The following is a 12,900-nucleotide window of genomic DNA, read 5'->3' as shown; positions in this document are numbered from 1 at the left end:
GTGCCATTGCTCAGTGCTCTCGCGTGCGGGCATCTGACTTCCCATGGGGTTGGGCAGGCACCCCCTGTGGAAGAGTGGGGCAGGTGGGTGCGCAGAGCTCAGCGAGGGGCCTGGGACTTTCCCTGTGCCAAGTCCACCCCTCACCCCAGCTCTGGGACCACTGGCGCGATAGCAGAAGCACTCCCGAGACAACAGATGCCAGTTGGCTCGCTTTAGCCTCAGCCGTGAAATTGAAGGATTATAATACTTCTCATTCTCTTAGCTGGTGGGAGAGGGAAGGCCAAATGAGCCAGATCCTGGGTAATAAGATGCACGTGGGGCCTGGCTCAGCCAGGTACCCAGGTCAGCGCCTCACAGATGTTAATCTACTTCATCCTCCTCTGTGTGCAGGAAGGAATTCATTGTATCCTGGTACCACTGTAAAGGAGGGAGGGAGGAGTTAGCACAGCCCCATTTGACAGATGCACAACCGAGGCCTGGAGGGGTCACTGCAATTTCACTTGCCAGACATGAGCCCAAGCTGTGCTTGGGAGAGACCCCTAACCGAGGCAGCACGAGCAGCAAGCCTGCAAGTTGGTGGGGGTGGGGGCAGGTACCAGGCCAGGACTTGGAGGTCCATCGTTGAAGATTCCTCAAACCCCTAAATACGATCTGGGAGGGAGAGGGAAGAGAAAGTGTCCAGCCCCTGGAGTTCTCAAAGAAACAAGGAACAGGTGAGCGAGGAACCAGCCCAGGGAGGAAAGGGCAGGCCGGGTGCAGCAATGGCAAGTTTCGTTCCGTGCCGGCTCTTCCTCAGCCCCGGCTCACTGGTGTTACCACAAGCAGACCTCTTTGTCCTCTCATTTTTCAAATAAAATGAAAATGTCAATTAAAACAAAAAGAAGTGAAAAAGGAGGAAAGCCTAGGTTGGCTGAGAGGAGGGTAGAGGCAGGGATCCCAGCTCCGTGTTCCAATCTGGAGAAGGGTGAGTGGGGCCGTTTTCCAGGGGAGACCCCTGGGGGGCAGCTTTGCCTGGCCAGCAGTGCTTGCTTAGACCATACACGGTATGGAACCGACTGCGCCTGGAACACCGCCTTTATTTACATTGTACGGCAGATTGAGAACACGTTCGTTATTTATTGGGGGAAAGGGGTGGAGATTTTGGGGCTGATAACCACCTCCCTCCTACTCCATCACCACCACCACCCCTACCCCTTCTCTCCACCCCGTCTCCACCACCGCACCCTCTGGCGCCACCAGGACTCCGAACTCTGGGACCTTCTCTCCCAGGCTGCATTCTAAGTAAGGATTCTCCAGAGTGTTGAAACAGGTTCTGCGACGCGGTCTCCCCCAACCCCAACCGGGCAGTCACTGTCAGGTTAAAGCCCCAGGTCCACCGCGCGGGCCGGCCGGCAAGGTGGAGACAGGAGGCCCCCGGGCAGCGCCCCTCGCAGGGGCCAGGGGAAGCGGCTGGCTTCCACCCAGCGACGCTCGCTCGCTGGGGCGCCTCGGGGATGGACTGAGAGCCCGTGTGTTCCGGCACTTTCAGATGCACCTCCGCTCTTCCCCACTGCGGTCGCCGCAAGGCAAGGAAACGGGTCTCGCGCTCCGGAGGCGTGGGGTGAAGCGGCTTTCTCGCTCCCTCGAACCCAGAACCCGAGGGAGCGGCCGAGTTCCCGCCAGGAACAACTCCGGAAAAGCCAGTAGAAGGCAGGCGGGCACGGTGGCTGGCAGGGGCGGCTGCGAGGTGCGGGACCACGCCGGCCGCGGCCCCACCTGCGAGGGGGCGGGGCCTCCTAGCTCGGAACCAATCAGCACCTACTGCGCTCACCTGGCCTCCTCTTTGAGGCTGGAGCGAGCTGCACAGCTCAGAGGGGTGCCCAGACCTGGATGCTACGCTGCCGTCGCGGTAACCTCGTCATCCCTCACTCTCCAGCCATGGGGCTCACTGGTGGGCCTGTCGCGACCCTCCTCCTCCTCCTCCTCCTCCTGTTCCTCCAGGTACAACACCGCGGGGCCCTTGCCCCGGTCAGGGTTGCTCCCAGGAGAACGGGCGGGGTCCACACGCGACCGTGGCGTTGGAAAGAGCGCGGGGCTACGCTCCTTGGGACCCACGGATGCCCGGGAACCCGAAACGACTCCCCGGGGGAGGAGTGCGGAACTAAGTAGGCTCAGTCTCAGCGTCCCTCTTCCCACTCTGCCTTCAGGCGCAGATTTGCTGGCTGCGACGCGCAGCCTCTGAGCCTTGCCAGGCGGGCTTCGGGGAGGCTGAAGTGACCTTGGAAGCGGGAGGCGCGGAACCGAAGCCCGGACAGGCTATGGAAAAAGGTAAGACACTCCGAGAGCTGTCCCTGGTGGACCCTCGGAACGGGGATCGCATGCGGTCCGCTCCCGGGTGGCCCGCGCAAGGGGTGTCCAGGAGGGCCGGGGAAGGGGGCTTTGGACGCCACTTCTATTTCTGTGGTATGCAGACGGTATCTTGGGTGTGGGGGTTGCTGGACAGCATAGCTCACTCTGACATCCACCCCTCCTGAGCCAGCCGCCGCTGTCTATCTATATCCAGACCCTCCTGACCGCCCCCCTTCAACCCGAGCGCTGGGCGGCTGGCCCCTCACCCCCCAGCCCCGACGTGGTTAGTTCTCCCGCTCCGGCCCCAGCGGAGGAATGCGCCGTCCACATTCCTCCCCCAGCCCCCGCGCAGGTGTGGAGATGAGCCGTGCCCGGGGCAGCCCTCTTCGCCCCTTCTCGGGCCCCCTTTGTGAACCGTGCTTTGTGTCTCCGACAGACAGACCGGGTCTGTTTCTCTTCTCCGCGCTCCCCTCCCCCGCCCCCCTTCTTCTCGGGCAGCTGGAATGCACTCTTAACCCTGCCCTTCCCAGAGGAGGCCCTGCACCCCTTGCAGCCCGCCAGGAAACTGGGCCTGGAACACCTGGGCAGGGACCTCAAAAACGTGGACACCCTCTCCCCTGCTCCAGCCTCTTGGGGTTGAGCTGCTAGGTTACTGTGGGGGTGGAGAGGAGTCAGAGGCGGAGGTGCCCTTAGCCCGGAGACTTGGGGCTGTAGGGGGTGGTGGATGGGAGATCAAAGCACATTTTTGATCTTCCAATTACTTGTCCCCAAGTTCAAAAACTTGAGAGCAGAGGTCACACTGGTCTGGGGAACCAGTGTGTTGGTGGAGACCTAAGCAGCTGCCTGCTGGTGGCAGTGGGGGAAGGTGGGCTCTGCCCCTCCCCGTGGAAAGAACTTTGGGGAGTTCCTCCAGGGGATCAAACCCCAGTTCTTACACAGGGGTGGAACCCGGAATCCTTGGGTGGAGTTCCTGAGGATCTGGAATTGTGAAATTGTTTGAGAACGTGTGTGTGCACGTGTGTGCACATTTTTCTAGGGGAAGGAATCTGTTGCTTACCTGACTTTCAAAACCTTGCTTCCATCCACTCTGGCACCCCCACACAAGCTAGAGCTGCAGTGGAGAGGCGTCAGCTCCCAGGGGACAGAACCACTGCCTTTGTTCCTCAAAGAGGATTGGGCACCTCTAAGCCAACACAAGCCTCATTTGGAAAATTCTTTTCCTAAATAACTCTGCAGATTGACGAAACAATTAACACCCAGGCCAGGCCAGCGGACCCCCTCCCCCCATCCCCTAGCCTCTTGGCTGTAGGGAGCCGAGGACAGGCATTAAGAGACCGTGCCTCATAAACTTTTAAGTTCTTGCACATGAGTTTATTACTGGCTGGCTAACAAACTGCAATGGAGCCAACCTGTATTAAAAAAAAAAGGTTAACTTGGGCAGGGCCCCAAATCCAATTCCGGCTCCCTAAGGAAGCTAACCAGACTTATGCCAAATCAGCACTCCCCACCCACCCCCAGCCCCATTGTCAAGTTCTCTAACTGTAGTCCGGAGAGCCTGCTGCTCTCTCAGTGTTGTCTGTGCCTTATCTTTCTTACTGAAGCGAGAAATATCAGGTTCCCTGTCACCCACCAGGCTTGAGTCTGTTGGGGGGAAGTGTGATCAAGTTTTCTATTTCACGGTTGAGCTGGCCTGTGCTTCTCTGTGAGGTCAGGCATTTTAAGCCTTTTGAGGAAATTCAGCTTTCTTGGATGTCTGGTGAAGAGGGTGACTTCGTGCCAGAAACACACCTGGGTCGTTAAATGGCGGCTGAACGTGCTTGGCTCTCCTTGCTGGAGTCCCCATGCACTGTGACCAGTGTTTAGAGCAAGCTTTGCGTGATATAGGCTGCCATTTTTTCTTTCTTTCTTTCCTTCCTTCCTTCTTTCTTCCTTCCTTCCTCCCTCCCTCCCTCCCTCCCTCCCTTCCTTCCTTCCTTCCTTCCTTCCTTCCTTCCTTCCTTCCTTAGTACAAGTAAAAATAAAAGTAAATTTCTGGTATTGCCCTCTACTCCTAACAACAACCAGAAAATACTGCTGTTTCTCACCTTGGCCTTCCCCAGATCCCCAACCTTTAGACAACCGGAGCCCCAGGCTGATCCAGGGTGTTGAAAGAGTTACCCCACAGGCACACACAGGCTCTTCAAGTCTGGCCAACAACAGCTTCCACAGGGCTAAGAAACATTTTTGCCCCTGGGTACAAATATTACGGGTGTCTATGAAGTTGAGCTCAAAGAAATAATCTTGTATAATTAATACCTTGTTTGTGTGCGTGTCTTCTGCTTCAAAGCCCTCCTACAGCTCCGAGCTTGCTTTGTGTTCTCAGCAGTCCCTTGAAGCAGGTAGAGTAAGTGGGAACAAGTTGAGAGCTCTTAGTCTCGGAGGTGGAACTTCAGAGCCCAGCCCTGCCCAAGTTCTGAAAGGTGGAGAAGCAGAGGCACAGTTTAATGGTCCAACTCACCAGGATAAATGGCTCATGAACTACTCTGGGGGTCACAGACACTGTGACCTCTCAGGATGGGTCCAAGTCCTAGAACTTTGATATGTATTTGTATAAATCATGCCAACCTTGAGTGTCAACCCACTTTACAGAAGAAATCTCAGGGGTTGTGGCTTCACTAAAAGATGTGCTTGCAGTGATCTGGTAGGATTTCAGTGGAAGTTTGACTCACATCCCATGGCATTTTAAAGATTTACTTATTTGGGCCCGGCAGCGTGACCTAGCGGCTAAAGTCCTCGCCTTGAACGCCCCGGGATCCCATATGGGCGCCGGTTCCAATCCCGGCAGCTCCACTTCCCATCCAGCTCCCTGCTTGTGGCCTGGGAAAGCAGTCAAGGACGGCCCAAAACCTTGGGACCCTGCACCCGCGTGGGTGACCTGGAAGAGGTTCCAGGTTCCCGGCCTCGGATCGGCGCGCACCGGCCCGTTGCGGCTCACTTGGGGAGTGAAACATCGGATGGAAGATCTTCTCTCTGTCTCTCCTCCTCTCTGTATATCTGACTTTGTAATAAAATTAATAAATCTTAAAAAAAAAAAAAGAGTTACTTATTTACTTAAAAGGCAGAGTTACAGAGGAGAGAGAGATCTTCTGTCTACTGGTTCTTTTCCCAGATGGCCACAATGACTGGCACTGGATCATGCTTAAGGCAGGAGGTTGGAACTACATCCAGGTCTCCCATGTGAGTACAGGAACCCAAACACTTGGGCCATCTTCCATTGCTTTCCCAAATATATTAGCAGAGAGCTAGACTGGAAACGGAGCAGGCATGATTTTGAACTGGCATCCATACAGGATGCTGACATTGTAGGTGGTGGCATGCCATGTCACATATACCTGGCATTTTTTGCTACTGGAGAGTCAGAAGTAGATGGAAGAAGTGGGATGTTGGAACCTTAAATCTTAGTCACCAAGAACAACCTCCAGCCTCAAGACCAATGAATTCTTTGTTTCTTCTTATTGTAGAATTTTCCGGAAACATTCCTGTAAAGAACTGATCTGGATATAGTCTTTATAAAAACCCCAGTTGTGGGGGCTTGATTCTCAGTCAAGGAGTGGGAAGTTAATGTGGAGAGAAACAGAGTAGAAATGTCCCTGCTCCAGCCCCACAAAACACAGACACTCTGACCCACAGGTTAGAAGTCAGAGCAGGGTTATCTTGGAGGGAAGGCACATTGGAGGTACTGCTAGGGCTCTTTCTTGACCAACAACGAAAAAGGGGAGGTAGCGGAGAGAACTTGCCCAGTGACAGCACAGGGATTAAAAGTGAGGGTGATCATTTGGCACAGCAGTTAAGACACCACTTTGGATGCCTACATCCCACATCAGAGCGCCTGGTTATTCTTCCAGCTCGGGCGGACTGCTAATGCACACCTAGAGAGGCAGCAAGTGATGACTCAACTGCTGGAATCTCTGCCATCCACGTGGGAGACCCGGATGGAGATTCTGTTTCCTGGCTTTGGGCTGTTGTGGGCACTTGACGAGTGAATAAGCGGATGAGAGAACTTTTTTGTCTCTCCACCTTTTAAATAAAATTGGGAGGCGAGGGAATGATGACAGTGACCTTCCCATCCTTGCTGGTGAACTATTGAGAGACAGCTAAAGTCAGGCAATCCTGGGACTCTGCAGGGGCTCCCTGGCAGGCTCATCTCACCTTCATCAGCCTCTGGTGGGTAATGACTATAAAGGCTAATGACTGTTGCTAGCGTTGATAGGAACCTTCGGAGTTGAGTAACAGATCTGAGTGTGAGTCAACAACAGGACTGGCTTTGCTCCTGTCAGCTTTTATGTTGGAGTCCATCAACTCTGGGCTATGGCCTTTGTTGACATCTCATTCTTGGAGTAAATGTACATTTTGCATCTGCACATGTCAGGCCCTGTTTTAGAACTGCAACTAAAGCAGTGAGCAGAAGCAAGTCTCTACCCTAGGAGAGCTTCCAAGCTCATGTTAGTTATTTTTGGTGTCTGTGGCTGCTTTACCAACCAACTGATAATAATTTCCCTTTGCCTTGCATCTTGGTATAAGGTTGCTGGGGGAAAGTAGCAGCAAGGCCATGATTTAAGTCCTGGCTGCCTCCGTAGCCCTGGGGTGGGTATCCCATGCTTCCCCATAAATCTGCCTCTGAGGAACGTATAGGAACCTTGGCTTGGAGCCTCATGGGCTGCCTTCCCAGATCAGCCCAGAGTAGGCTGGGTACTGAAGGCTGTGTCCTTCCTCACCGTTAGTGTGTGTCTGGGGAACAGGTCTCAAACCTCTAGTCTCCCTTCCCACCTCCTCACATGGCACTCTGTTCCTAGGTTACCTGGGGAGGGTGCCCTCATCTCCCTGTTGCATGAAGAAGGTGTTGCTTGTATCAAGTACTGGGTTTCTAGAGCTGGAATCTACAGCTCTGCAGAGCATCTAGAGGAGACATAGGGAGAGAATGGCTTCCCCTGTCCAGAACAGTTGATGCTTTGGTCTTGAGGAGACTGAGTGGTTTTCCTTCACAGTCCACTGTTATTGGAGAATAATGTACACAAGAGATTTTCACTGAAAAGCAGAATGATAGAGACAGAGTCTCTATCTGCTGGTTCATTCCCTAGATGGGTGTAACAGCCAGGGCTGGTTCAGGCTGATGCAAGGTGCCTAGAGATCAATCCAAATCTCTCGCATGGGGGGTGGGGATTCAGTTACTTGGACCATCTTCCACTGCCTTCCTAAGTGCATTGGCAGGGATCTAGATTGGGAGTGGAGCAGCCAGGACTCGAGCTGGCACTCTGACATGGAAGGTTAGCATTACAGGTAACAGCTCATGGTGCCGTGTGGTAGCCCCTAGTTACGTATGCAGAGAACAGAGCCCAGTGAGCCTAATATGAATAGCACAGATGTAAAGCACCCACATTCCCAGCACACAGATCAGCAAAGAGTCCTACCAGTGTCTCTGATGTGCCTTCCCTCCCAATCTTCATCTTCTTCCAAGATAATCCCTGCTCCAGCTTTTAACCTGTAGGTCAGCGTGTCTCTGTTTGCTGTCTCTGTCTGGCTTCTTTGATAGCACACTGAGATTCTTGCACAATTCAGGGTTGTAGTTGGGGCTTGTCATTGTTGTATGATAATGCATTATGTGACTAGCTACACTTCCAGTGTCAACAGGCACATGAGTAGTTCGGGATTTGCTTGCTGTGAGTAGTGCTCTGTGAACTTTTTGTGTGAGTCTCTGCTGGACCTGAGGACATGATAGCTGTGTGTCCAGTATCGTGGTCCTGTGCTCAGAAGCCGGCTTTTCTCTGTCCTGAAGTAGCTGGGTCTCTTCTGGGTTCTCTCACTCCCAGAGTCTTCCTGCCAGTCTGCCCCTTTATGGATACTTGTTTCTCATCTTATCCTAGGCTAAGACAGCAGATTTTTTGTTGTTGTTTTGTTAAATATATTTGGTCATATACTTTGTGTTAAGGGAGAAATTTTCCGTTTATTTGCCCTTGAGCTAATGCTCGCCACTTCACTCCAAAGTAGAAAGGAATCTAGAAATGACTTGAATTTCTTTTTTCTTAAGGAATTATTTTTATTGGAAAGGCAGATCAGATTTACGGAGCGAAGGAGAGACAGAAAGATCTTCCATCTGCTGGTTCACTCTCCTCATGGCCACAGTGGTTAGAACTGAGCTGATCTGAAGCTAGGAACTTCTTTCAGGTCTCCCACATGGGTACAAGGTCCCAAGGCTCTGGACCATCTTCTGCTGCTTTCCTAGGCCACAAACAGGGAACTGGATGGGAAGTAGAGCATCTGGGATAAGAATTGTCATCTGTATGGGATCTTGGTGCTTGCTAGGTGAGGATTTAGCTATTGAGCTATTGTGCTAAGCCCAAGACCTGAATTTCTTAGGTAAGAAGATCTTCCTGGGTGGAAATTTACGTATATATTGTTTTGTTATTCTTTTTTTCAATCAGAAGGCAAAGGACTGATTCCATGACGTAGCAGATAAAACCATACTGACCCATCCTCCCAACTGGGTGTCCTTTCAAGATCTGGCTGCTCTACTTTCCTATCCAGCTCCCTGTTAATGCATCTGGGAAAACAGTGGAAGACAGCTCAAGTGCTTGGACCCCTTCACTCATGTGGGAGACCCAAAGAAGCTCCTGGGTTTGGACCAGCCCAATCCAGGCCTGGCCCCTCTGACCATTTGGGGAGTGAACCATGAAATGGAAATCAGTCTTTCTTTTCCCTCCCCCTACCACCATAACTCTCTTTCACATAAATAAATACATTTTAAAAATAATAAATTCAAGAGGCAAGAAGGGACTCATGCACTGGTTCACTCCTCAGATGTCTGTAATGGCTGGGACTCTACTCAGCTGCAGTTGGGAGCCAGGAACTCAAGCCAGGTCTCCCATGAGGGTAGCAGGGACTCAACCACTTGAGCAGTCACTTCATTGCTTCCCAGGGAAGTTGGAATGAGGAGCTGGAGCCAGAAGTCTTAATATGTCCGGGACATGGGCATCTTAACCACTAGACCAGTACCTGTCGCAGGGGAGATCCAGTGCAGCTCCTCCCTCCCTGTAATGAGGTGTCTGGGATCCAAGACCAAGTCGTGGTGATGGTTCAGTCAATAAGTGTCTGAGCCCATCCTGGATGCCAGAGAGAAGCAAGGCCCACCGCTCCTTCACCTCAGGAGCTCCCTGTTTGAGGGGGAAACAGGTCAATGGCCAACCTTAGCCTTCCTTCAGTGACTGTTTCTTGAGCACTGACCAGGTGCCAGGTACCATTCCGGATGCTGCAGCGCATTAGTGGATGAAGTGTGTCAAATGAACCCTAGCATCAGGGGCCACCTACCAGCTAGTGGAGAGAGATAGACAGACAAAATAGATTGGTGTGTGTTTAAAATTAAGTGGGTAGAGAAAGGGAAAAAGAGTTACCAATGGGAAGCATGTTCTAGTATGTTGTGAAAAGTAGTGGAAGACTGAAGAAGACTTGGGGGTGTGTCTTGGAGTGGAGGGGTATGTCCCGGAGGGGGCAGCATGAGCTTCTGTGCATTTATTCTGGCTGGACTGGGGTGGGACGGTGAGGGGACATCTGAGCAGAGAGCAAGGGCTCCTCCTCCCTGCTAATTCCTTGCCTTTTTTTCATTGAGTCACCCAGTCACCCACATTGCCAATACAGGCATCCAGCCTGGCAGGATATGAAAACCTGAATACTGGTCATTGAGCACTTACTGAATTCCAGCATCCCACTGCTGTGTTGTAACCCCCTTTAATCCTCCTACAAGCCCCACCAGGTGGGTGGAAGAGGACTCATTTAACTGGATAGGAAACCTAGTCTGGTAGCTTTGCAGCCCAGCTAGGAAGTCTTTGGAGGCAGGCTTCGAGTTTAGATGCGACCCCCTAACTATGAGGTGCTAACCAGTGCTGAGTCACTGGCCCCAGCCACACCACAGAAAAGGCTTGGAAATGGTTAACTTATGACCCAAAGCTTGGAATTCCTGTACCCTCTCCAGGCCTCTGTTAATCACCAGGGGCTGGCCTGGTAGGGGCCCTGTACTGCCAGAACTCTGGCCTCCCTTTTAAGGTCGGGGAGGGAGGGAGTGTTCTGAGACCCTGCCCTGGCGGTCATCTTCTGCCTCTCTTCACCCCACCCCCACTCTGCCATGAGTAGAGGGGCTGAACAGGTCTGGTCCTATTCCCTCCCCCAGCCCCATCAGGACTGTGGGTGGCCAGGCACATCAGAAGTCTGCGGATTTCCCCAGATTTTCCAGCTGACAGGACCCTTTGCAGGTCCTGCTGAACACCAGGGAGCCAAGGCCTGGGGCTTGCGCGGGTGAGCCAGGATGTGTATACAGGGAGGAACAGCTGCCTCCCTCCGCTGCCCGGCCTTTGAGTTCACAGCTCCTGGCTCTATCGCTAACTTCAGAGAAGGCTCAGAGCCAGGGCCACAAAGCTCCAGACATGGAGGTCTGAGAGCTGGTGAGCTGCTTTCCACGCCCCCCAAGAGACTTTCTAGGCCACTCAAACCCTTAGCCAGCTGGCACAGGTTTGTCTGCTTTCATGACTCTGACATCTCAGAGGAGATGGAACCAAGGAGATACAACCCCAAGCCGTCCCCTTCCTCCTCTGTAGCCTCACTTTTACTTAAGACCACCTTGTTACCAAGACTTGAAACCTTTTATACTAGAAGGTTTACTTTTGCCTGTGAGTTCTGAACTTAGGGTTCTCACAGTTGCTTTAACAATCTTTGGTGATGTTGGGACTGACACTGTGTCACATGGATTAAATCACCATTTGGGAGACCTGCAATCCCATGTTGGAGAGCCTGGTTCCAGGCCTAGTTCCTCTGCTTCCCATCCAGCTTCCTGTTAATGCAGCAGGTGGTGGTTCATGGCTGGGTCCCTGCCACTGGCATAGGAGAATCAGATGGAGCTCTGTGCTCCCAGCTTGAGTTTGGCCCAGCCCTGCCTATTGTGAGCACGTGGGGGAGTGAACCAGGACATGGAGGGACACTGGTCCTGTCATTTATCACCCTCCCTCTGTTGTCCCTCTGTTGTTGTTTTGAATGAATAAGTAAATCATAAAAAGAAGTCTTTAACCCCCGCTCTGCCCCTGGCATTAGGAGCATTCGAGCATGTGTCTCCAAGGTTCCTTCCTACATTTGGGAAGAGAAGCAAGAGCTGCTGGCCTGAGAAACACCCAGGTCCAGAGGGAAGTGTTCCAGATTCTTGTCAAACCCAGCTGTAGGGATGGACCTGATGTTGGGCATCTCAACACAGGCTGGGGGATAAAGGAGACTCGAGGCCTGGTTCCTTACCCACATTGTGCCGCCTGGGTCCCAGTTCCTCAGCCCTGTGTGACAAATGCCACCTCCACCCCACTGAAACTGTGGAGGGGAGGATGCACGTTGATCAGCTGGAGGTGGGGATTGGGGTGGGGGGCAGGGAGACGGCCAGGCTAGCAGCCTAGTGTCCTGCCGGAGCCTGGCTGCTGTCTACTCTGCACAGCAAGCCCTGGCTTGTTGTAGCTTCAGGCCAGGGAGGGAAACAGCCCCTTGTGGGCATTTCAGAAGAGGCACAAGCCAGAACAGGGTCCCAGACCCACACCCTACCCTCTCCAGGGAAGGGGCCTTGCCAGGGACTTCCCTCTGGCTTTGAGAGCTGCTGTGCGCTTATGTTTGATGGTGGTGTTCTAGAATTTTCCTGCGCTCTCCTCCAACTAGGGCTCTACCGCATTTCAACTTGCATACTGTTTGTGGCCCTCTGGGTCATAGGCTCACAGACTGACAACCCAAATTTCCAAGGGAGAAGGTAATTTTACTTTAAAAAAAAACTTTGAGGGGCCTGGTGTGGTGGCCTAGTGGCTAAATCCTCCCCTTGTATGTGCTGAGATCTCATATGGGTGCTGGTTCATATTCGAGATGCTCCATTTCCCATCTAGCTGCCTGCTTGTGGCCTGGGAAAGCAGTTGAGGACAGCCCGAAGCCTTGGGACCCTGCACCTGCATTGGAGACTTGGAGGAAGCTCCTGGCTCCTAGGTTCAGATCAGCTCAACTCCAGCTGTTACGGACATTTGGGGAGTGAACCAGCGGATGGAAGATCTTTCTCTTTCCTTCTCTCTATAAATCTGTCTTTCCAATAAAAAATAAATATTAAAAAAACCCTTTTAAATCACCCCTGAATATATAACATAGTATATGGTAAACATATACTATATAGTTGTTTGGGATTTTGCGCTAATACATGAGCTCATTGTGGAGAACTTTATGACGGTCTCAATGTTTTGTGCGTTAGCACCGTTAGTCCTCAAACATCCCTCACAGGAGATATTATTATCATCCCAACTTCACAGAGAAATAAACTAAAGCCAGGGAGGTGGGGTTACGTGCCCCTGAACACACAGCTATGTAACTCAGGAGAACCAGGGCTCAAATCTAGACACCCTGAGCTGAAACCACTGCCTTTGGCTGTCTCTCGGCAGGAACAAATTGGAAATAAATGCACATAAGATCTTCAGTTCTACTCCCAATAGCAAGCACAGTCAGCAGTTTAATGTGAAACCTTCTAGACCTTTTTTGTATCTA

The 12,900-nt window shown here is 52.4% G+C and overlaps 1 protein-coding gene across 1 annotated transcript in view; it reads left to right on the top strand.

The window, feature by feature from the left end:
• CDH3 (cadherin 3) overlaps window positions 1-12,900 on the top strand; it is a 97,776-nt gene that overhangs the window by 50,598 nt on the left and 34,278 nt on the right. Inside the window, exons 2-3 of the mRNA XM_058675043.1 lie at window positions 1,828-1,980; window positions 2,187-2,307. Coding sequence (XP_058531026.1) covers window positions 1,870-1,980; window positions 2,187-2,307 — 232 coding nt within the window. The 5' untranslated portion in view covers window positions 1,828-1,869. The remainder of the gene's footprint in view (window positions 1-1,827; window positions 1,981-2,186; window positions 2,308-12,900) is intronic.

The sequence above is a fragment of the Ochotona princeps genome, chromosome 16 (assembly GCF_030435755.1).
Source record: "Ochotona princeps isolate mOchPri1 chromosome 16, mOchPri1.hap1, whole genome shotgun sequence".
In the NCBI taxonomy this organism is placed as follows: Eukaryota; Metazoa; Chordata; class Mammalia; order Lagomorpha; family Ochotonidae; genus Ochotona; species Ochotona princeps.
Note: the sequence above shows the minus strand (reverse complement) of the source record. Positions and strands in the feature narration are given on the sequence as shown.